The sequence below is a fragment of the Camellia sinensis genome, chromosome 6, assembly GCF_055761805.1.
Source record: "Camellia sinensis isolate YWXY chromosome 6, ASM5576180v1, whole genome shotgun sequence".
Classification (NCBI taxonomy): Eukaryota; Viridiplantae; Streptophyta; class Magnoliopsida; order Ericales; family Theaceae; genus Camellia; species Camellia sinensis.
Genome location: NC_138966.1, coordinates 145175416 through 145199325, shown reverse-complemented (window position 1 = coordinate 145199325; position 23910 = coordinate 145175416). Strand labels below are relative to the sequence as shown.

The following is a 23910-nucleotide window of genomic DNA, read 5'->3' as shown; positions in this document are numbered from 1 at the left end:
GTGTAGCTGGTGTGTGCGCAGGCCAACACCGCGTTGAGTGGGCGGCGTGGCCAGCACTGGTCGGTCGCGGCTGGTAGCAACAGTGAGGTCACAGATGTCGGACACAAGGCACGCAGGTCGTGCGAGCTGGTGGTTGCGCGCAGGGCAGGTGCGAACCGAGCTCGCAAGCAACCAACAACCGTGATACCGCAGCAGAGTTGTTGTCGGAGCTGGCCAACCGTAGCAGCAGTAGTGGTGTCGCAGACGAGTCGGCGTCGGCGTTGGTCGGCGAAATCGAGCTCCGATGTGCCTAGATCTCTGAGGAGTTGCGTCGCTAAGCCGAAGTAAAGCACCGATGGTGAAACAGAGCCTCTCTGAAAATGTTGAAATCTGGGTTTGTCTTGGAGAGAAAGAGTCAGCTCCGTAATGGCAGCACTTGGAGTAGCCACAGCCAATGTGCAGGAGTCGGTTGCCTTCAGTAGTCACAAAACAAGCTAGGCAAGGTGGCCTTTGGGTTTGGCAGCCGCAGGCTCCGATTGAAGAAGAATAAAGCTGGGCCAGTTTTGAGGAAGAAGAAAGAAGCTTGATCCCTCTGTTCCTATCGGGAGGAGGGGTTTAGTAGCAGCGGAGTCGGGGTATGTGTAGAGGTCCGGCGGGCGGCCAAGGCGAGGCTGCCGCCCGCCGGTGAAACAGAATGACTAGGTTCTTAACCTAGCTCTGATACCATGTAAGATAAATTGATAGAGAGAGAGAATAAATTATGTATATATTAATGTATTGAATGTTGTATTACAAAGGTTCAATTGAGCTCGTTTATATAGGAGAGGAGCCAAAAGTGGGAGCCTAAAGTAGCCGAAAGTGGCACTAGCAAAGTAAAGTAAAGGTAAAGAAAATATACACTACTAACAGCTATACACTACTAATATCATTACAAGCACTAATATAATATATTAACACTCACTTCTTCTGCCAAATGTAACAACCAAACAAGTTCTCTGGTATTTTTTTCATGGCTTCATTTTTAAATACATCCCTTTCATTACAATGGTGGACAAGATCTATGATATGCATCTCTGGTACACACCACCCATCCAAAGTTCTCTAATTACAGTGTCACATTCACCTTTCTTCGGTGATAAGCTCTAGCGAACAAATTTGATGCCTTCTTTTAATCAAGAGAAAAAAAAATCTTCATTCCACAACCCCCCCCCCCCCCCCCCCCAAAAAAAAAAAAAAGAAAGAAAATTCTTTATATTTCCATGGCAACAGTGGCGGATTGCCCAGGACAGCGTATAGGCAAATCTAGATCAAACAGATACAAAGTGAGTTGATGCTTATAACCGCAATAAATTTCTCGATTCTTGGAAGCATTACACAAATTAAGCATTGTAAGAATATATCAACATAATGGATTTCAATACACCCACACTATGAATCTTTGGTAACTTTGGATTCAAATTATTCTACTGCAATTATTTCATAAAGATATCACAGTTGTTTTCCAAGATATATATATTCTATATTTACTTCCTTAATTAAAAATGTAGTTTATTGAAAATCTGTCAAGAAACCCGCAGTATATTTCCCTCACAAAGAAGCCCAAGCAGAAAATCCATGTAACAATTAACTACAAATCTACTCAGAAGTTACTGGCTCCTAGAATTGGCTCGATTAAGGGAATATGAAATCTATCTTTTGTTCTTTTGCTTTAAAATCTTAGCCAGAAGTTACTGAAAAAATGCCCTTAAAAACGAAAAATTGGATCAGAAGAACATATTTATCAAATTTATCTCCAGAGCTCCTTAGTAAACATGAGCAAATATACAAGGTGGAATGCTAAAATAATCGTTCAAAACAAAAATGCTAAAAATAAGAAATAGATGATCCACCTAATCAAATGGAGGTACAAATACCATTCTTGACATTAACCAATCCACCATTCTCCACAGCATGACATTCATGAATCTAATTTTCCCTAAAAAATATTTCTTTTCTTTGAAAGTATTCATTCATATATACCAATTATTCCTTTTCTTATCTCTGTGGTTTTGTTCTTTTCCCCTTTGGAAATGTAAAACCAATATGTTGATGTGAAATCTTCAAGTTTTTGTGCTTAAGAAGTAATCTCCAACCGTCAAGAACAAATGTTCTCCCAGAACGACGTCAACTGCAGGCTGATTTTCAATGCAATCAACCTTAATCTGTAAGAAAGAACAACCAGAAAGCATGAAATCAGTACTTTGAGCAACAGTGACTAATCGGTTGTTAAAGGTTCTGGGCAATAACAAACCTTTCTGTTTCCAAGTTGAAATTCTGACTTCAAATTATGATGATCCCTTGACAGCAAATAAGTCTGTAAGCCATTCGCAAATTTTGTTTTTCCTGCAACAAAATGAAACTACTGAATAGAAAGAAAGCAGGAGAGAGAAATACAAGGCTGCTTCAACCGATGCAAACTTAATAGATACAAAGAGAGAGCTCAACCTTCACATAGTGCAAGAACAGCATCCGAGTTGAATACTAACGACTGTCTCGCCAAAGTGATAGTAAATGACAAATCAGAAATGCCATGGAATGTCTCCTCATCAAGAATCACCTGCAATTATTACCAGTGTAATTATGAAGAAATTTCTTTAGGAACATCTACAGACCATAATCATAGAAGTAGAACCAGAAACCAGGGCAACATAATGAAACATAAAAAAGCCTTCAGAAATTGCCACGTACAATTACTAACACACAAGTCAAAGTAAACTTGGTCCTTGAGTCACAAGTAGCTATCAGAGTGAAATCAAGAAAAGCACGAAGAATCATTAATAGGAAGAATGGTGCAATGGAAAACACTAAAGTAAACTAGAGCCTATGCTCATCAAGTAACAGCACATTCAAATATTTGAAAATATTAATTGAATAAATAATCCAGAATCCAACAATGATGACTTCATACACAACTGTTCTAAGATGTTTAGTTCATTCTTTTAAGTTTTTTACAGATCCACAAATTAATTCATTGATAAAAGCACTTAAAGAAGAAAAACAACCACATGCATAATTAAGAAGTATTAATGCAACTTACCGCGTGAGGTGGAAGGATGGTTGAAGGAAGCAAACAGGAACCGACTGAATCCCTGATATATGATTCCTGCACATGAAGAATAGAAAGTAAACATGCACGCTTCTAGTCATCAAGCTTTGGTTGGTTAGACATGCCCAATCGTCTGAAACTGGTTAACAGTCTATCATAGAAATAGATGATCATTTTTAGGAGTGATTATTCCCACAACCAAAATGGCTGCATCCACAGGTGCTCACATGCGGGTCCCATCTATGTGAATAAGGGGACTTTATCCATCCTATTTAGCTGTGGAGAAAGCCATCCTCATTTTCTTATCGATTGTCTCATAATATGTAATGTACCAATTCTCTGGATGCATAACATACCATTTAAGGTCATCAACAATCCTATATTAATTATTCAGCCTAACTCTACATGGTGCACAATCCACAGGCATGGGAAAATCATAAGACCGTTCGATACAGCTCTCAAGATCCAAATCTTCAAGAACCCCAAGATCTAGCAACACCCTTTTTAAAAGCCACACCCGCTGTTCACCCTTTGCAGCAACTTTGTAACAATATCCAATCAAAATTCTGAATGCCATGTGGATGAGAACTTATTCCACAAAGGCTAGCAAACCAATAAGACAAGCAATTTAAGATTCTTCGAAATCTAGTGAAATTGGACTCCCTAAAACACTAATTCAATAAAACAAATTATGAAATAACAAAAGAAGTGTCTATGCTAGCCAGAAATAGAACACTTTCTCAATATTACCAGGTAGTTCTAACCTTGCAATTGAAGTTGCAAAAAAATTGATACACAAAAAATTTAGAATACATCTAACCTCACAAAAAATTGTTACCTGTGAATTTAAAATCTGTTGTGAGATTGACGGATCTTTATCCAATGACCTGAAATAAACCTCTACCAAGTCAGTCGGTTCAAGGCCAGCTTTCTTCCGTAATTTCTGGATCCTATTAACAACCTACAATAATTGAAGTTTACAGCATGGTCACAAGCCCTTCATAAATCTTCCAAATTACAATTTTATGCAACAATCCTTTACATCAGTATATATACACACACAAAGGAAATAAACAAACAACTTATATTTTACCTCACGGGCAACCCCTGCCTCCAACAATGACTCATCAGGACGCAAATCCAATATCACCAGAACATCACCTAAAACATGTGATTGGAAAAGACTGTAAGGCAAATGTACTAACCATTTACTGTGTAATTAACAACATAATATTACTACTGATCCTTACCATCTCCAGCAGCATCAACTTCTTGCTCAGTCATATTATCAGGGAGCTTGAAACCTCGGACGATCTAAGAGTAAAAAGAATGTCAAAGATAAATCATATACGTTTAATGGACATTTTCTGGAGATCATATCCACAGTATGTTGGTTGATATTTTCAGAATAATAAAAATGTCTAAAAGGTAAAATTTGTATTGCAAATTTGAAAAGCCATGATTAGTTACAGTCAGAATAAATCAATGTGACTTCCACGCCACTAATAAGCAATACAGTTAAACATCATATATATATATAGATAGAGAGAGAGTAATCAACATAAAATATTTGAAGCGTCATCCGGAACCCAAGCCAATTTTTCAAAACAAGTCACTGTTAGAGACCAATATTGCCTAGGACCAAATGTATGCGAAGATTCGATTTTTCTTCCAAGAGATGTATGATGTATCCTCAGTTGCGTCCATGTCCCCATTTTTTTAAAATTACCGTGTCCCGTTTCGTGTCCAAGTCCGTGCTTCATAGATTGGCAAATTTAAAAAAATAAAATAAAATGCATATCATAGTTTATTTGGCCCACTTATTTATTTAATTCTTAAATTGGTAAATATTTTTCGAATTAGAACTTTGAAAATTCAAAACCATTTAAATTAGTATAATAGTATAATTATAAATATATTTATTTTTTATATTTAAAATTAAAAAAATTAAACTAAAACTTTAAATCTCAAAAAGGAAATAACATTTTTGTTTATATATATATATATATATTGTTTATGTAAAAAATTCAACTGTAAAAATTGAAAAATAAAATTCATGAACATAATTTTTTTGGTCATATACAATCGGATTTCTCATATACACAATCAAATTTCCCATTGTAAAAGGGTAAACTTGTATTTTTAGTTCTTATCCCATCTGATGGGATATGATATAATAGGGGGAGTGGGTATTGTATATCCATCCATTTTGGGGGATATACAATCTAGTTGTATATTATATTCTCCTCCAACAAAAAATTACTAACACAGGATATATGGAGCCTACAGTATATAATCTCCAATCCAACCTTCTATATCCAAGAATCAGATAGGGCCTAAAGTTATATAGCAAGATAAACAAAGCCTTACTTTTTTCTTTGATAATCCAGATAAACAGTGTCTTAAGCATTTAAATTCAAGAAAAAGAACTTTCCTGGATATCAAAATAAATGAATCACTGTATTTTCTTTCTAAATTATCAATCACATCATGTATGTTGTCAAGGAAAAACATTCATAAACATTTAAAGTTGCATTCACTAATTTTAGCTGGGCATAAATAGAAGCACATGTAAAATCATACTTAATATTTGAAGCCTATTTCATCAAGTCTTTATTTATAATGTTTTCAGAAAATAACAGATTAGTCCTACTTTTCACATTTCCTACAATTATAATTTCAATTCAAATATACTCTCTTTGATGTCGTGAACTGATTCATATTTTGTCATTAAATTGCCCTTTTTTAGTGTTTCATATTTTTCACGGCAGCTAATAAGCGTTGTTCAGTGTGGCTGGGGTTGTTAAAAGGAGTTTACTGTGGGACAAAATAAATGGTAGATTGGTATAGATGACGGTAGGAAGGGAAAAAGGGATATGGAACAATGCCAGTGATCTTTGACTCGTACGTATAGTGATTAATGGCCATGAGAAATGGTAAAATTGGACCGTGAGCAATCCCATCTAGTAGGTATCAGTTATATATGTAACAAACAGCAGATTATCTGATAGTGACGGATAAGAAACAAATATAGAGCTGCATAAACACAGGAAAAACGATGCACCTTGATGTCAGTCAGCTTCAAACTGTGTGTAGCAACAGTAATTTCTCCAGACTTCTCGAAAGCTAAAATATCCTCCTGTGACATTGCTTTGACTGCCTTGGCAACAACAGGCATTGATTTTCCAAGACGTTTGCCTAATACACTAGAAGATAATAGCCCAATGACCCAAAAAAAAGTAAGCAAGAATAGAGAGAAAGCAGAATAACTTGAGCAACAAAAATTACAGTCAATACCTGAACTCCGGCTCGGCACGTAAAGAAGCATACTTCAAAGGATCATTGCATGGGACAATGGATTTTACATTGAGTTCCTCCAACACATACTACAATAAAAAAGAAACAATTAAGAAAACCAGAAATAAAGTAATAAAACATGGCATTCCAAAATACCAACAAAATTAACAAAACAGAGAGCAAATGTCAAAAAGCCCAGGATTTTGGATACTAGATCTACTTGTAGATGCAATACAAAAAAATAAAAATGCAAGGAGGAAGACAAGACAACTAAACCATCAAACAGGAATGAAGTACAATTTTGGGCATTTAAGTAGATTTAACAAGAAGCTAACACACAACAGAATACAGACACATCAAATCACCAAGCTGAAGATAAATTCTCATGCAATGTGACTACAAGGTCTTTTGTTTATATTTTACGAAGTTTTAAACAACCACCAGTCAACCACATTTTCTTATTCTTACTGAAAAAAATATATATAGATGAAAAGCGGGAATCTCGACCCAAGTAACTGAAGAGACATCAAAGATTTTCCTCCAATTTCTCAACATGATAACCAATCGAGACAGATCTCAAATGAAAATAGCCTCACTGTGAAATTTTCCATAGAAAAGAGTCCCATCAAGAGAGTTACAGAACAATCTACAATTTTAGATACATGTAGTCTCATATAATAAAACATAATCCCATCTTTACTATAAATCTTGGAGAACTTATGCACAGACCTCTTTTAGTTTTCCAGCTATATCATCAAGAAACTCTGCATCAGGATGAACTACAACCATCTCCCTGTAGTTCACAGAAAATAATGAAGGAAATAGTTTATATGAGAATAAATCAAACATGAAAGCTAATGCAGAAGCATGTAGTGAAAGCAGAAAATGATGTATGAGACAAGCTATAAGAATTACTTTAGTGGTGATTTCAGAGGTTTGTTGTGACGCTCACGAATATTCCGGGCAAGATCAATGATGGTCATCATCCTTCTGACACTCTGCTCAATACGTTCCCCTCCCTGAATGACAGCAAAAAATTTAGAATAAATCGATTTGTGACAGAAAAGCCAAGGAAGGGAGACAAGTTTCCTAAAAAAATCTACAAAAACTACGAGGCATAACTAATCCACAGAAATGAACAATACCTTCCCTTCTTCCTCAGGAAAACCGCAATAGTGAATGCTTTCCTCTGACCCATCAGAAACTTTGCGCAAGTTTTGGTAAAGAACTTCAGTAAAAAATGGTGTGAATGGGGCCATTGCTTTACAAGAAGTTAAAAGGACCTGGAATAAACAGCCCAGGTTATAAAGTATTTGTACATATAAATTGAAATCGAGGGCACGTAATTAATAGGTGAATATTTGAATACTAATTAGGCATACTGGAATAGGTCATGTACAGTATGAAGTTCCACAAATAAAGCACCCTATGTTAAATATGCACACAAAGCCAAATCTGGGGTCAAGAAGCATAAACTATTCATATTCTCAAAATTCAACAATTAAATTTGGTAGATGAGACATAGTAACTTAATTCTCAAAAGTGATGGGCACCCAAGACCACTATGCTTCGCAGATAAGAGACCTTAGAAAAGACCAATACCAATTGTGCCCGTGTAAACCAATGACTTTATCTGGAGAAAAAGCCTGCAAGCTCAGAATATAAAAAGAAATTAACCACCAAAAAAAGGGGCTTCAGCAGGATTTTTGTTGATATCAAGAAAGAACAATGAACGCAACCCAAAAAGAAGAAAATCTCCAACTAAACTACTCTTTCTAAAGCCAGATCCTGTAACATTGTGACCAGTGTTGTCATGGAAATCAGTTAACCTCATCTAATGACAAACCAATTCTTGGAGAGGAAGGCAAGGGCATTTGATGTCCAATTTGAGGATTTAAAGAGGATATAGGATAAGATAAGTCATCTATCTTATTGTGGGCTTCAGTTTGATCCCCTTTTAAGCATTCCACTGTCTTTTTATTAGTAGGAATAGGAGGGTTGTGCGTAACGCATAATTTTTTTTTATGTATCTTTTTGTGTTTTTTGGTAGACTTCATGTCCTCCACTTTCTCTTGCCTGTTTACTTTTTCTATTATTAATAAAATTTCTTTGTTGCCGATATAGTTTTTTTTTTTTTTTTTTTTTTTTTTGGGGGGGGGGGAGGGGGGTGGGGGACACCTTACCCCCAAATTTTAAAGCACTTATAACGACTCCAAGACAACAGCACACCACCTTGTGTCATCTCATTTTCAGTTCACTTTAAACAACTTCATTTCATTCAATTCTTAGTACCAAATCAGGGAATAAGAATAACTGTCAAAAACAAATAATTCAATCAATTTACACAAATTTTATATACTGCAAATTCTACAAAACACTATGCAATAAACAAAGTCCAGATACTCTGCTCTAGATAAGCACAGATAACAGACAAGATAATCATGGCTAAATTTAATTCCTAAAAATAAACATGAAATCCGAAAGTAAAAACTGGAACCAAGTCAAGGATGAGATTACAAATTCATTCTAGAATAGTACCATCATATTATGAACAAAAATCTAAACATTACAAGACCAGAGTCACTGCATCATACATGGTACAGAGTTGAAAGTGCAATCCTGCAATCTTCTTCTCCGGTACGACCTTTGAGTCTCTTACGGTTGAACCGCACATAGATATTCGTGAGGTTATCAAGAAAGTTTAATAGATAAGGAACCACCTACAATGAGAGATACAGATCTGGACTAAAACACAAGCTCACAGCAATTATGTTGTCATAAATAAAATAGCTAATGGAAAATACAACCTTAACACTTCTTTTACAATAATATTCATAAACTCATCACGTAATGAGATGGAATGTTACAAGTGCTTATAGAATGCTACTTATCAAACAAATTTAACAAGAATTCATAATTGGATGCACTGGTAGTGTACAAGAGACATGATCAAGACGGCTACATGAAAAAGGATCAACAATAATTGCCAAAAACAAATAAATAAAACGTGTAAAGGTGTGATTACATATGGAGAAATTTCATGTGTAGAAGTGTAAATAAGGCCCACTGTGGAAAGGATAGAGGATTCAGATAAAGCAGTGCACTTGGGTCCAGGGAAGAGTGTAGGGAGAGCTAATATGCTAGAGGGCTGCTCACAACTGGCAGAAAGGTTGGTTGGATCAAACTAGCTGTATCAAAATTTTGTAAACTCTTATACATCTTGCCTGTAAGATGTGCTCTTATAACACAATCACAATATTAATTTATCACACAACTTAAAAAGTAGAAAATGGGATAAGGAAAAACAAATGTTAATACGTATTAAAAGTTATTCACAAATCAAATAATAATAATAATAATAATAATGTATCAAAGTGGAATGCTATTTTTCTTTAAAAAAAATATAAAAAAACTCATGACCAATTCTGTTACAGTTTCCCACCTTGTCTAAGCCTTGACAACGTATCACAGTGGAACCCTATTTTTCTTTAAGCTTTTGCCAGATATGAGTGCTAGGAAGTTAAACTAAGCAAACCTTCACTTTTTCTTAATTTAATAAAATCCACCATAGAGTGCCAAGTAGGAGCAACCCAAGAATTCAACCACCTGGGATAAACCATGGGATTTTTTTTCAGAATTCAAAGACAGGTTTAATGCTAGCTCCCTACCTAATTGCATGCAACCCTTGCCTGCCATCAAACTCTTATGACACCTTTTATTCTGTTGACTTTTTGGTTTTTATATCATTTATTCATTTTTTAGACTTTTTAACTACATTGTATTCACATATTTGCTTTAGTTTCTGTCATGCAATTTCTGAAGCAATAGTTAGTATATTTAACTCTTACCAAGACTAATTTGTACATTCAACAACAAAGAACTTGGCTAACTCAAACATGATCTCTTACTGCACAAGGATATGAAACAAACTCTGAACTGGAGAACCCAAGACTTTCAAAAAGAAATCCAGCAATTCCACAAACCTAATAAAGTATCCTCCATTATCCAGGTCAACCTTAGTCACCTGAAACTTTTACAATCTTCTTTCACTTCTCTTTCTATTCCCTTTCCAATCACAAATTACTAACACGGTTCATTTTTCTTCTATCATGTTCAATTTTTTTACTCTTTTTAATCACCATGAGGTTATTTCTTATTCAATAAAATAAAAGTTGATGCAGTGACTCCTCTTTCTAGAAGTCTTTTTCATCGTATGATATTCTAAGGTTTCACATTTCAAACTAGACAGAACATATTCAAAAGGTTGCTGGTTGTACACATATTAACAAGAAATTAAATAAAAAATTAGTAATTGCAGACTGCAAAGTAATGGTTAACAGATAACTAACTGTATAGAGGCGATATCCATCCATTTCTTGCCGAACAAAATGCACCAAACTCTGAGTGGCAGAGTTGATCCACTGGTCAAGAACATTAGATGACTTCTGAAGAGTGACTTGATCAATAGGAATGAATGGTGCAAGCCCCTCAACCTCAAGTCTCTTTGCGTTCTGAACAAGGAACCTGTAAGCATTGTACCATGGTAAAAATACGTCTTTGATCTGTGTAGGACAAAATACACAAAGTTAGGAGAGGCAACTGGAGATCAATTAAAATACAAGAAAATAATTAAGAACATCAAATATTCAAGATAAGTGAAACATGTTAAAATATGGCATTAACTAGAGTCAACGCAAACAAAAGAAAACACAATACTCACAACACCATAGACTCCATCCTTTTTAAAACGTAAAGGCTCAGCACGCACAACTGGAGAGTTGATAATATATAATCGTAAAGCATCCTGTACAATGAACAAAAATATATTATTTTTAAAAAAATCATGTGTCAACGAAAAAAGAATAATCAAATCGAGTCAGTTGTGTAAGCACCATGGAAAGAAATAAAACTACCGAAGATAAGCAGGGATTCAAATAGATAGTAATAACACTAAACTGGCAATCACTTACAGCCCCATAATCATTTATGACTTCCATTGGTGAAGGATAATTCTTCAGTCTTTTACTCATCTTTTTCCCATCCTCAGCCAAGACAAGTCCATTGCAAATGAGATTCTTAAATGCAGGTTTCCCAAATAGTGCAGTTGATAAGACCATGAGTGTATAGAACCTGCAAGTTGAAAAAGAAATAAATAAATTTCCACTTTTTGTATTTCAAGAAAACTGGAGCCTCTCAGCATAACATTAAAGAGTGAAAAAGGATAACAATCCAGCATAACAAATCAAACTATTCAATCCTTAATAATTACTACATATAAACTAAATCCATAAAACTAGGTTTGAAACATTATGTAACAAGGAAAATAAAATACCACTTGAGAGCATATTTTAACGTTCAAGTGATCTATAAAGGGTTTTGATAACTAACAACTGATGCACCTCAGGCCCACTGCACACAACATAGCATAACAAAATCAAGTCATAAATGGCCTCTTTGAATGCCACGAGGCAAGGCAAAACACATCCCTACACTACAAACACCTACTCCTGCTTTCTGCATTTTTTGAAATTAAAAACAAATAAAACCACGAGTTCCACCCTCAGCGGTACAGGTAAGTCCTTAAACAATAAAAAAACAATAGAGTCAAAATTCCTAATTAAACAAATTGACAAGTTTCCGATATTACGCTGTATTCCTTGTTAGTTAAAAGAAGAAAAAAAACACAAAGTTTCCAATAATCTTCCTGAATGTAAGAAGATAAAGCCATTAAAAAAATCACTAATTAAACTAATTGATCAGTTTCTTAATAAAATCAACAGTAATGTAACATTAAAACCTTGAAATTTTCTATTTATAAGGACCATCCAGCATCTCTATTCCTATTGTTTGGATTTTTTTGAAAAAAAAAAAAAATTGCTACTCCCTGAGTGGTAAAAAACATAAACCATAGGAGAGTATGTTTGTGTCCGCGTCCATGCTGCTCAGCCGATATTAACTTGGTGGGTTGACTGCAAACTTGAATGACATCAGGAAGAATTTGTGGCATGTTTCTTTGGCTCAAAGCAATCGGCTTAAAAACTGATACGGTGAGATCTTCACATTAGATTCCCCTTTATCAACCTTTCCTTCATTCAACCTTTTTGGTCCTGTTTTTCCCGAGGTTTTAAAAAGAGGCCGTAACCGTTACGTAATGCTGTTACATAACGGTTGTAATGGTTACCACCACCCGTTACAGCCGCTATAGCAATGTGATGGAAATTTACATGTGTAACGGTGAAACGGCCGTTTTGGTATTACATAACAGTCGTCGCGGCACCGTAATGGCCGTAACGGTCCGTTACATACTTTTACAATATTTTGAATAGCTTCCTTTTAAAAATAAAAAATAAAAAAAGCTTACAAGAAAGAACAAATTAGTAATCCAAACCCAAAGAAAAAATCTTATACGGATTTTTTTTCTTTATAATTTTTATTTCATTATATTAGCATAAAATATAAAAAATATATAAACAGTGGTTACATTTATTTTTATAATTATTTTATATAATATTTAATTGTAAATATTTTTTATTTTGTTATTGCAATATGTTGTTTAAAAAATGTATTTAAAAAAATTAATAAAATCAGTAGCTCAAAAAAAAATTTTGTTTATGGCACAATTTTTATTTTTATGGTGCCTACCAGTAATATCACATGATATTTTGGCATGTTCAGACCCATTAGATTGAGAATAATATTTAGCATTGTTGATTATGTTTTGAATGATTTTTCTCTGACTATTTCTGGCATATTACTGCATAAGATACTGTTTTATATCACAATTGAAATATGCTAAACCTAGGGCTACGTCACTAACAGAATCAACAGTAAATATAGACAAAGATTGATAAGTAACATAAAATTCACTCAAAAATTTCAAGGGGAAGGAACCGACGGACATGAGTATAGTAAATCCAGCTAGGTACAATTTGAAGCTTGGGTAACCAGCTTAGGGTATGATAGAAGATCACCCCTTATTTATAAATGAAAAATTAGGGTTTACAAAGAAAACAATTACAAGATGATCCCTGAGGGCATAAAATGATTACAGACCCTACTGACTTTCGGCTAATATAATATGCTAACACTCCCCCTCAAGTTGGTGCGAAGATATCTCGCATGCCCAGCTTGCCTAATATGTCATGAAATGGTTTATTCCCAATTCCCTTGGTGAGAATGTCAGCAAGTTGTTCACCAGACTGGACAAAAGGAGTACAAATGGTACCACTAGTGAGTTTCTCTTTAATGAAGTGGCGATCAATCACAACATGTTTTGTCCTGTCATGTTGAACGGGATTGTGAGCGATGTTGATGGCTGCCTTATTATCACAGTATAACCGCATGGAGTCCGTCTGATCAATACCTAGATCACTTAACAATAATTTGATCCATAAAAGTTCACACGCACCTTGTGCCATAGCTCTAAACTCAGCTTTTCCACTTGACCTGGCAACCACATTCTGTTTCTTACTCCTCCAAGTAACTAGGTTGCCGCCAACAAATGTGCAATACCCTGAAGTTGATCTCCTATCAGTTACTGACCCAGCCCAATCAGCATCTGTATAGGCTTCTCCACGAAGATGATCATACTTTGAAAAATACAGACCCTTACCAGGAGCAGACTTCAAATACCTCAAGATTCTCATGACAGCCTCAAAGTGAATCTGACGAGGAGCATGCATAAACTGACTAACTACACTGACAGCAACAGCAATATCAGGACGGGAGTGGGATAGGTAAATGAGCTTACCCACTAATCGTTGATAGCTCCCCCTATCCACAACTTCTCCTCCTTCATCATCCCCCAATTTCTGATTTGGTTCCAGTGGAGTGGCACATGCCTTGCAGCCAAGCATCCCAGTTTCCTTCAACAGGTCAAGCACATATTTTCTCTGTGAGATAAATATCCCATCCTTAGAGCGAGCAACTTCAATTCCCAGAAAATACTTCAAGCTTCCCAAGTCTTTGATTTCAAACTCTTTGGCTAAATATTTCTTCAACAGAGGTATTTCCCCACTATCATTGCCTGTAAGAACTATGTCATCTACATAAACAATAAGTGCTGTTGTCTTACCGCGTGAGGAATGTTTCACAAACAATGTGTGATCTGCCTGACTTTGTTTGAAGCCATATTTAAACATAGCCTGAATGAATCTCTCAAACCAAGCCCTTGGAGACTGTTTGAGACCATATAATGACTTCCGAAGTTTGCATACTTTGCCTTCTGTTTGATGATCCTCAAAACCCGGAGGAATGTCCATATATACTTCTTCTTCGACGTCACCATGGAGAAAAGCATTCTTGACATCAAACTGATAAAGCGGCCAATCTAGATTAGCTGCTAGAGAGAGAAGTACTCTGACTGAATTCATTTTAGCCACGGGTGCGAAGGTCTCCTGATAATCAATGCCATATGTCTGAGTAAACCCTTTTGCCACAAGTCTTGCCTTGTAACGCTCAATAGACCCATCTGCTTTGTGTTTCACAGTATATACCCATTTACATCCCACAGGTCGTTTGCCCGTAGGTAACTCAGTCAATTCCCAAGTGCCATTCTTCCTAAGTGCTTTCATTTCCTCAATCATGGCTAGTTTCCACTCAGAGGTAGCAAGAGCATCCTGAAAATGGTTAGGAATGCTAACAGAGGAAATATTGGACACAAACGCTCTATATGAGGATGACAAATGAGAGTATGATACAAACTGTGAGATAGGATGTTGAGTACAAGATCTCACACCCTTCCTCTTGGCAATAGGAACATCAAGATCAATGGACTCACGAGATTCAAAGTTACCTAGACTCTCATCAGAAGCAGGAGATGGCAGTGGAGTAGCAGAAACGGTCCCGTGTATCCAGTTAACTTGTTTTCTGTCTATGTCCCGGACATAAACATTCCCGTCCTTATTCTTGGTGACAGTGGGTTCTATAGTTCCAGTAGAAGAGGGGGGTGCAAGAACAACTGGTTCCACCATAAGAACCACAGTAGTAGAGGGTGGTGCAAGAGCAACTGGTTCTACCATAGGAGGCACAGGACTCACTTCACACGGAGGCACAGGACTCACTTCACACCAAGGCTCCCCCGGAAAGGAGGACGGTGACATCGGAGAGGACAAGAAATAGGACTGGGACTCAAAGAAAGTGACATCCATGGACACAAACCACTTACGAGAAGAAGGGTGGTAACATTTATACCCCTTTTGAGTAGGAGAGTAACCAAGGAAAACACACTTGAGAGAGCGAGGGTCCAACTTACCACGAGAGGGAGAGTGATTATGGACAAAACAGACACAACCAAATATTTTGGGAGGAATAGAAAATAAGGACTGAGAACCGAGGAGGACGTGAAGCGGAGCCTGTTTGTCCAAGACCTGGGTAGGGAGACGATTAATAAGATGGGCAGCGGTGAGAACAGCGTCGCCCCAATAGAGTCGAGGCACATTCATAAAAAAACACATGCACCGAGCCATGTCAAGAAGATGCCGATTCTTGCGTTCGGCCATCCCATTTTGTTGAGGGGTATTGGTGCAAGAGGTCTGATGGATAATGCCATGAGTAGAGAAATATTGTCCTAACCCAGAATCTATGTATTCCCCACCATTATCAGAACGAAATATTTTGATAGTGGCCCCAAACTGAGTACAAATCATCTTATGAAAAGTGCGAAACACAGAGAAAACCTCACTCTTATCTTTCATGAGATACACCCAAGTAGCACGAGAAAAATCATCAATAAATGTAACAAACCAGCGATGACCTTTCACAGACAGAACACGAGAGGGACCCCAAACATCAGAATGTATTAATGAAAAAGGAACTAAGCTTTTATTCAAACTGGGAGCAAAAGAAGCTCTATGTTGTTTTCCAAGTTGACAAGACTCACAAAGAAAGTCAGACACATGATGATTTGCGAAATTAGAAGGAAATAAATGCTTAAGTAAATGAAATGAGGGATGCCCAAGACGCCGATGCCACAGCCATACATCAGCGGGGGTAGTAGAAGACGTGGTGGTAGAATAAGCAAGTTTGTCCGGTTGATCTAGGAAGTAGAGACCATTTTCTGCACTACCACTGCCAATCGTCCTCCCCGTGACAAGGTCCTGAAAAAGACAATGATCAGGAAAAAACGTCACACGACAATTCAAATCCTGGGTAAGACGCCTTAAGGATAACAGATTAACAGAAAACTTGGGAACATGGAGAACAGAAGATAGATGTATGGTAGGAGTGACTTGGACTAAACCTTTTCCAAAAATGGAAGAAACAGTTCCATCGGCAATCCTAACTTTGTCCTGACCTAAAGAGGGCTTATAGACAGAGAAAAGATCAGAGGAGCCAGACATATGATCTGAGGCACCAGAATCAATAATCCAAGGCAAAGATGGATGACACAGGAAAGCACAAGGAGAAGATGCTAAGTTACCTGAGCGGGCAAAGGACGAGGAAGCGGTACTGAGAGCAGTAGAAGATCGGCGGTCCAACAATTGGCGCAAAGCATCCTCCAGCTCAGTATCAGAAGCTTGGGTAACAGAAGTAGAATTAGAATCAAGGGTATCAACGGCACTAGACTGATGAGCCCGGGAATAGGAACTACGGCCCCTAGATTGACCTGACCGACCTCCTCGAGAACCAGACCGATCACCGCTACCCCCAGATGGAGTCCCATGAAGCTTCCAACATGTCTCACGAGTATGCCGCGGCTTCTTGCAATAATCACAGAATACAGACTCCTTAGCAGCAGACGGACGAGGCAGGCTGAGGCCATCTCGAGGAGTAGACAGTAATGCGGAACGGTCAGTAGATACAGGGGACATCATAGCAGACCGGCGACTCTCCTCATTTTGTACATAAGAAAATGCCTCCTGAAGTGAAGGAAGAGTATCCATACTCAGAACTCGACTCCTAACTGGATCATACTCCACATTTAGGCCGGCCAAAAATTTAAAGACCCGTTCCCGTGAGATGAACTTCTTGTACCCGACAGAATCAGTAGGGCAAACGGGCTTATAGTCTTCCAGGTGGTCAAGGCGTTTCCAGCCGTTGGTGAGGAAAGTGAAGTATTGAAGAACAGTCTGCTCCCCCTGAAGTGAGCTCTCAATAGAGCGGCGCAACTCAAATGCCTGTGAAAAATTCCCTTTGCGGGAATAGGTAACAGCCACAGCCTCCCAAACGTCCTGGGCAGTCTCCATAGACAAGTAGCCCTCACCAAGTTCTGGAACCATCGAATGGATAAGCCAACTCATAATTAAAGAGTTGGTAATCTCCCATTGGTCATAACCTGAGTCAGTGGTACTAGGTGCCTGTATCCTGCCATCAACATATCCCATCTTCCCTCTGCTCTTCAAAAACATAGTCAAACTTTGAGACCATGCTAGGTAGTTTTGACCATTAAATAGAGAGGTGGTGATTTTCAGACTAGGGTTGGGGTTCTCAGTCATGGTAGTATGTAGAATGGGACTTTCACTCTTTGGTGTTTGAGAAGAAGGGGACACACTGGTGGAATCTGTCATGGATACAATACTACCGAACCCGCAACAAAATTAGTAGCAATCACAAACCTGGAAGGTGGTAGTGATATAACAGGCACAATGACCACTATAAAGAGATAACTAAATTTAAGAAACCATTTTTTTTTTTTTTTTGATTTATTTATGTATATATCAAGATATCTACATGGATTTATATATAAATATATATATATATATATATATCAGGCTAGTTTTATATATATATTAGTATATATATACACTAGGTCTGAGATCATACCACAGTGAGGACGACGAGTGACGACGAGTGACGAAGTTGAGGACGACGAGTGCTGAGGACGATGAGGGCGAGGAAGACGAGTGACGAACGTCTGGAGGAGATCGACGAGCTGAGGAGAAGACGACGACGAGCTGAGGAGCTGAGGAGATCGACGAGCAGAGGAGAAGAACGAAGACGAAGCAGATGATCCAACTGGCTGATGAAGATGAAGCGGCGTGACAACAGTGACTGACGATCGACCCAGCAGATGATCCAACTAGGTACGTTTTGAACCCTAACCCTAGAGGTGTAGCTCTGATACCATGAAGCTTGGGTAACCAGCTTAGGGTATGATAGAAGATCACCCCTTATTTATAAATGAAAAATTAGGGTTTACAAAGAAAACAATTACAAGATGATCCCTGAGGGCATAAAATGATTACAGACCCTACTGACTTTCGGCTAATATAATATGCTAACACTTTCGGCTAATATAATATGCTAACACAATTGTGGTTGGACTCAACTACCTCACGTACGCTAACCTAAATCTAGTAATCAGCAAGATAAATATTCTAACATAAGCAGGTAGGAAAAGAAAAAGTACACAGATAAAAGACAATAAACTAACCATCCACGAGTTTGATCCAGCCCCTCAGCCACAAAATGCCCAGGGAAGTTGTTCTCAAATAGTTCAACATTCTCAAATGGATAATGGATATAAGCATATGGCATCGACCCACTCTCAAACCAACAATCAAACACCTGAAGACAATAACCACATAATCTGTAATGTCAAGGATAAAAGAAATCATAATATGGAACACACTATAAAGATAATGCACCATAAGTTTTGGGAGATGAAATAAGTGATATTTTCGTTGAAGGAAATATAATCCCAACACTCATAGTGGGTGTTTGGGAAGTGGGTTTTTTTGCAGGTTTTTTTAGTTATAGGATATTATTGGAGAAAAAAAATTTTGTATTTGGGAAGATAGATGGGTTTTTTTTGTGATTGGATGTGATGTTTGTGAGAGAAAAAGTGAAATCATTATGGAGTTTGATGTGATATTTTGTTTGGATTAATTTTTTTTGGTTTTGTAACCAATTTGTCTTTTAGTGAAAAAAAATAAAAATAAAAAAAAAAACCAAAAAGCTTCCTTCCCAAACACCCCCATACTTATTCTCCATAAATCAATATAAAGACTACATAGCTAAGCACTCATACTTATTCTCCACTCTTTTTATAGTTCACACATTTAACCTGAAAGAGTAAAGAAATATAATCCCAACAAAAAAGAATATATTTAATTTTTTTTCCTTTGTTACCCTACAAGCATTATATCTACTACCAAAAAAATACCATTAAAAGGAAAAAAAACTGAAAATCTACAGCTTTAATGTCTGAATCCTTCACAAAAGTGCAAACACTGAGCCTCTACAACTGAGCAACTCCTTTCAAGTGGAGAGACTTTATGAAGGTCCTTCAAGAAAATCAACAGGCACAAGAAATGTAGCAAGACTTGCAGGCAGCACTCAACAAGTTGATAACAGAACCTAATAGGATTCGTGACATGGTAGGATACACATTAATGATGGGGTTCATTATCGAACTAATGAATGGCATACTCCTGCACCTTTGTTGTCAAATCATGAATCAATTCCTGAATCGTTTTTGCTTAAATAGTGAATCGTAAATAGTAAGATCCACATTATTTGGCGTAATACATAATTTTATATATGAATATACATAAGAAAAAAACATATGTTGTTTAACATGAAATAAGCACCATTATGTGTAACTAGTATATGTATATACAATAAAACTGTGTAGATCAAATATAATTAGCTTCCACTGCATCATTAATTCCTCAAAAATAATGAATCATTAGAGACACATTGGCGCACAAAATAGAACATGAACATGTGCACGTTAATGGATTTAGACAACAATCAAAAGCAATAAACTTCTTCCTAGGTACTGAACATAATTTCAAAAGTACGAAAAAAACAAATACTATAAATCTTAAACTTTATGATGTGGAAAGTAACTAGGAAATTTACATAACAGTTCATAAGCAGCATTGCAGAGTCAGACTGATGTATGAAGGTGCCAAAAAATTAAAACTTAATTAAAAGGCATTAACAGGAACTTATCAATGAGGAAACAGCTTTTAAGCCCTACCTAGTTACAAGAAACACACTGAGATTTATGAAGATGATAGATAATTTAACCTATCCGCAAAAGCTTCTAAAACTTAATAACAATTAAGGGGCTTTAATAGTAAAATAGGATCATGAGAACAGTTTTAATGACCTAGCTTTTCACAACTAAAGATTCCGCATACAGCCAGCAGCTCTGCACTTAAATTCAAGATAAATAGTATTCTAAGAACAACATCGAGCTTAATCGTTTCTGTAAATAGAATGTGAAATCAGGAATGCAAGAACTATACTGCTCAAAACCCAGAAAATGCTCTTACATCCTCTACAAGTCTAAGCACACAAAAAACAAGGGCCATGATGTTATGAAATCATAGCATGATCAATCTTGTGACTATACAATTGAGTGTAAAACTAAAATTATAAAATGAGGAACTTATACTACTCAAAATCCAGATCTAATGCTCTTACATCCTCTACGCGTCGAAGCACACCAAAACTAGGGCCACGGCTGGATGGAATTGTGATATGATCAATCTTGTGGCGATGCAAGTCAGACACCTGTAAATGAGAGAGAGAGAGAGAGAGAGAGAGAGAGAGAGAGAGAGAGAGAGAGGGAGAGAGAGATTAGTAATGCAAACTTAAAACATACATGAATTGCACACTCAAACAGGAGATCACAAAACCAGATAAGTACGAGTAGCAGAACTAATTGAAGAATACATTTTCCAGAAGCAAAAACTCCAAGGTAAAGAGCCAATATCCACTTTCCGAACAAGTCTTAGCACAATACTAAAACAAGTTTTATAATTTAGTCTTGTGTTTATCGACGGAAGACCCCAACACCACTTCAAAGTGACAACTATGGCTCAGATAAATCACAAATAAACATAACAAACAACACACACACACATATATACTCATTTTACTAAGAAATTAAAATAGCATAACCATACCCATTTTACAGCATTTTACAACAGCACTTTCCTCTGTCAGATCCAATGCATCATTGTCACTAACAGAAAATATCACAAAAACAAGTACATACTCATGTTTACACACCTTATCACCTCCTGACCTTTTCAATTCATCACAGTTGCTTTATTTTACTATTTAACTAAATTCAAGAATGCTTAAACACCTAACTGGATTTGTTAACATCCGTGACACTTTTTTCAGCCTTGCTAACCAATGTTTCATTGAATGATCCCATCCACTATAAAAAAAAATTCATGATTTTCACATTTTAGATGCATTCTAATATTACCATAGCTACCAACATTGGTGCAAGTAGTGATGTCAAAGCACAAAACCTATTTAAACACTAAAAGTGTTAACTTAAAATGCATGTGCACGCCTGCGTGCGTGCATCTATTTGCATGCAAGTATATGTAGAAAATGCAGTTTTAGATCTCATGCATAATAGAGAAATAAAATCAACTTTTTTTTTTGTTTTTTTTTAAGAGATAGTCTTGGAGATCTCTAATAACATAGAGAAAGGAACAAAAGTAGATAGTGAATATTATATATCAACCCTAAAGGCCTTTAAAGGTCTATGAGAAACTTGTTTTGGATGTAACGAAAAACAAATGATAAAGAAGACTTAACAATCAATTTCCAATAAATATCAATCTTCTTTTGCAATTACAATATATCATGCTTGTGATGGGGAAGAGGATCAAACCAATAAAAGGAATTTATCAAATCTCAATTGGTAGGTAGGACTCAATCCCTCATCAATTCAACATAGACCACAGTCGAATGATCTACTGCATGGAACACGTAGTTTTCGTGCATCAATGCATTCTACTAGATTGCTGAAATAAGTTGACAAGCTATGCGCTATTTGATGCCTAAAGGTTCCTCGCCCAGTCTGTAGTCTATGAGGATCCCATAACCAGTATTAAAGTTCAAGGTGAAGTTAGTTAATCTTTCACTTCTAAAGGGGAATAGAAGAGCGAGCCCCATCCTAAGAACATTGTATTGTCACTCCAAATCGAGAAACTAAATAGTGTCCTAAAATCTAGCATGGTTAGCAAAAAGACATTCAGAAATTTTAGCAAGAAGGAATGTAACTCATGATATGTATATATCAAAAAATAAAAAACATTGTTCCCATTAATATGACATGCCGGAGACTTCTTGTTTCAGAAAAACTATATCCATTAAGTCTTTAAATGAAAATAGAAAGCAGGCAAAACAGTTCAATAATCAATTTCCAATAAACATTGTATTGAATCTACTTTACGACCTAATATACATAATACTAGTCAACTAGAAAGGGGTTGAAAAGGTAAGGATCAGAGATTAGTTGGGGTGGGTGGGAGAACAAACCTCAACACCAGAAAGCTTTTGAAGTTTATCAACAGAATCCATAACAATCGTTTCCTCGCCATCATCACTAACCCACACAGGAAGAGGTGTACCCCAAAATCTACTTCGACTTACAGCCCAGTCTCTTGCATTTTCTAGCCAATTGTGGAAGCGCTTCTCCTGTAATATGCCATCACAAAATATAAGTACTCAAGTAACAAACAAGAGAGAGAGAGAGAGAGAGGAATAAAATACAATAAAATATTCCAGACAAATTTATTCGGAAAATTCCTAACAATTCTTACCTTTTCATATCAAATTTCCATCAAATCCTATTAGCACACCAATCAACCCTCTTAACATGTTGTTTGGTTTCCTAACTCAAGATTCACTTTTCAAAAAACAAAAATTTTTTGTTTTCCGTATTGTTTTGTTTTTACTGAATTTTTTAAATATTTTAAGCAATTTTTTAAATTTTCTAGATACACCTAACATAAATACACTTAAAAAGTATAATATTTGTGAAAAAAATCTTTAAACAATTCAGTAAATACCAAAAATACAAAAAAAAATACGAAAATTATGTATTTATTAATTTTCTAAAATATTTTTTTACAAATATTTTACTTTTTTGATACATCTAAGTAAGGTATATCTAAAAAAGTAAAAAAAATTACTTAAAATTTTAAAAATATTCACTAGGAAAAAAAAAAAAACTCTCAATTTTTAGAAAATTAAATTCAAAAAATTGAAACCAAACAAGATTCAATGAAAAATTCATGGGAAAGTAGGACTTCTTGACAAACAAACACACACACACACAACTTTGCTATAGAAATAGCAATCAAAGACACCATCAACAAAGAGGAATTATTCAACCTATTTACCATAATGCGGGCCTTCCAAAAGTCTATAATTTCATTTTATAGATGTATAAAACATCATCTGAAGATAAACATCAGATTCACAAAAGTACATCAAGAAATATGAATATTTTGTCATAATCCTTTGTTCTTGAACATGAGAATTAGATGAATCCAACACTCAGACACATACTCGCACCTGATACCCATACCCTATCCCATGAAATATAGGATCCTGTGATAAAAAGACAAAGTAACTGTTAGAATTTACCTACACCTACCACCACCTACTACCACACCTACTACACCTACCACCAATTTACCCTTACCTACTCCTCACCTACTACCCAAACCCTCTCCTATATAATGAGCCACTCTGATTTGTAATATAACACATCAATATATCAATCAATAATAATACATACAATTTATTCTCTCTCTTTCTCTATACATTATTTCTTACATGGT

At 36.2% G+C, this 23910-nt stretch overlaps 1 protein-coding gene across 1 annotated transcript in view; it reads right to left on the bottom strand.

Annotated features, from left to right (window-relative positions):
* Positions 1–1737: 1737 nt before the first annotated feature.
* The window catches only part of LOC114285889 (tRNA synthetase class I (I, L, M and V) family protein), a 37290-nt gene continuing 15117 nt past the window's right edge, over positions 1738–23910 (bottom strand). Inside the window, exons 9-27 of the mRNA XM_028228977.2 lie at positions 22601–22759; positions 20738–20827; positions 18735–18868; positions 11332–11491; positions 11082–11165; positions 10711–10923; positions 8956–9081; positions 7507–7644; positions 7277–7380; positions 7091–7154; positions 6362–6450; positions 6129–6270; positions 4315–4378; positions 4158–4225; positions 3903–4025; positions 3056–3121; positions 2464–2575; positions 2270–2361; positions 1738–2180 (exon numbers count right to left, since the gene is read on the bottom strand). Of these exons, the coding sequence (XP_028084778.2) occupies positions 2079–2180; positions 2270–2361; positions 2464–2575; positions 3056–3121; positions 3903–4025; positions 4158–4225; positions 4315–4378; positions 6129–6270; positions 6362–6450; positions 7091–7154; positions 7277–7380; positions 7507–7644; positions 8956–9081; positions 10711–10923; positions 11082–11165; positions 11332–11491; positions 18735–18868; positions 20738–20827; positions 22601–22759 (2130 nt within the window). The 3' untranslated portion in view covers positions 1738–2078. The remainder of the gene's footprint in view (positions 2181–2269; positions 2362–2463; positions 2576–3055; positions 3122–3902; positions 4026–4157; positions 4226–4314; positions 4379–6128; positions 6271–6361; positions 6451–7090; positions 7155–7276; positions 7381–7506; positions 7645–8955; positions 9082–10710; positions 10924–11081; positions 11166–11331; positions 11492–18734; positions 18869–20737; positions 20828–22600; positions 22760–23910) is intronic.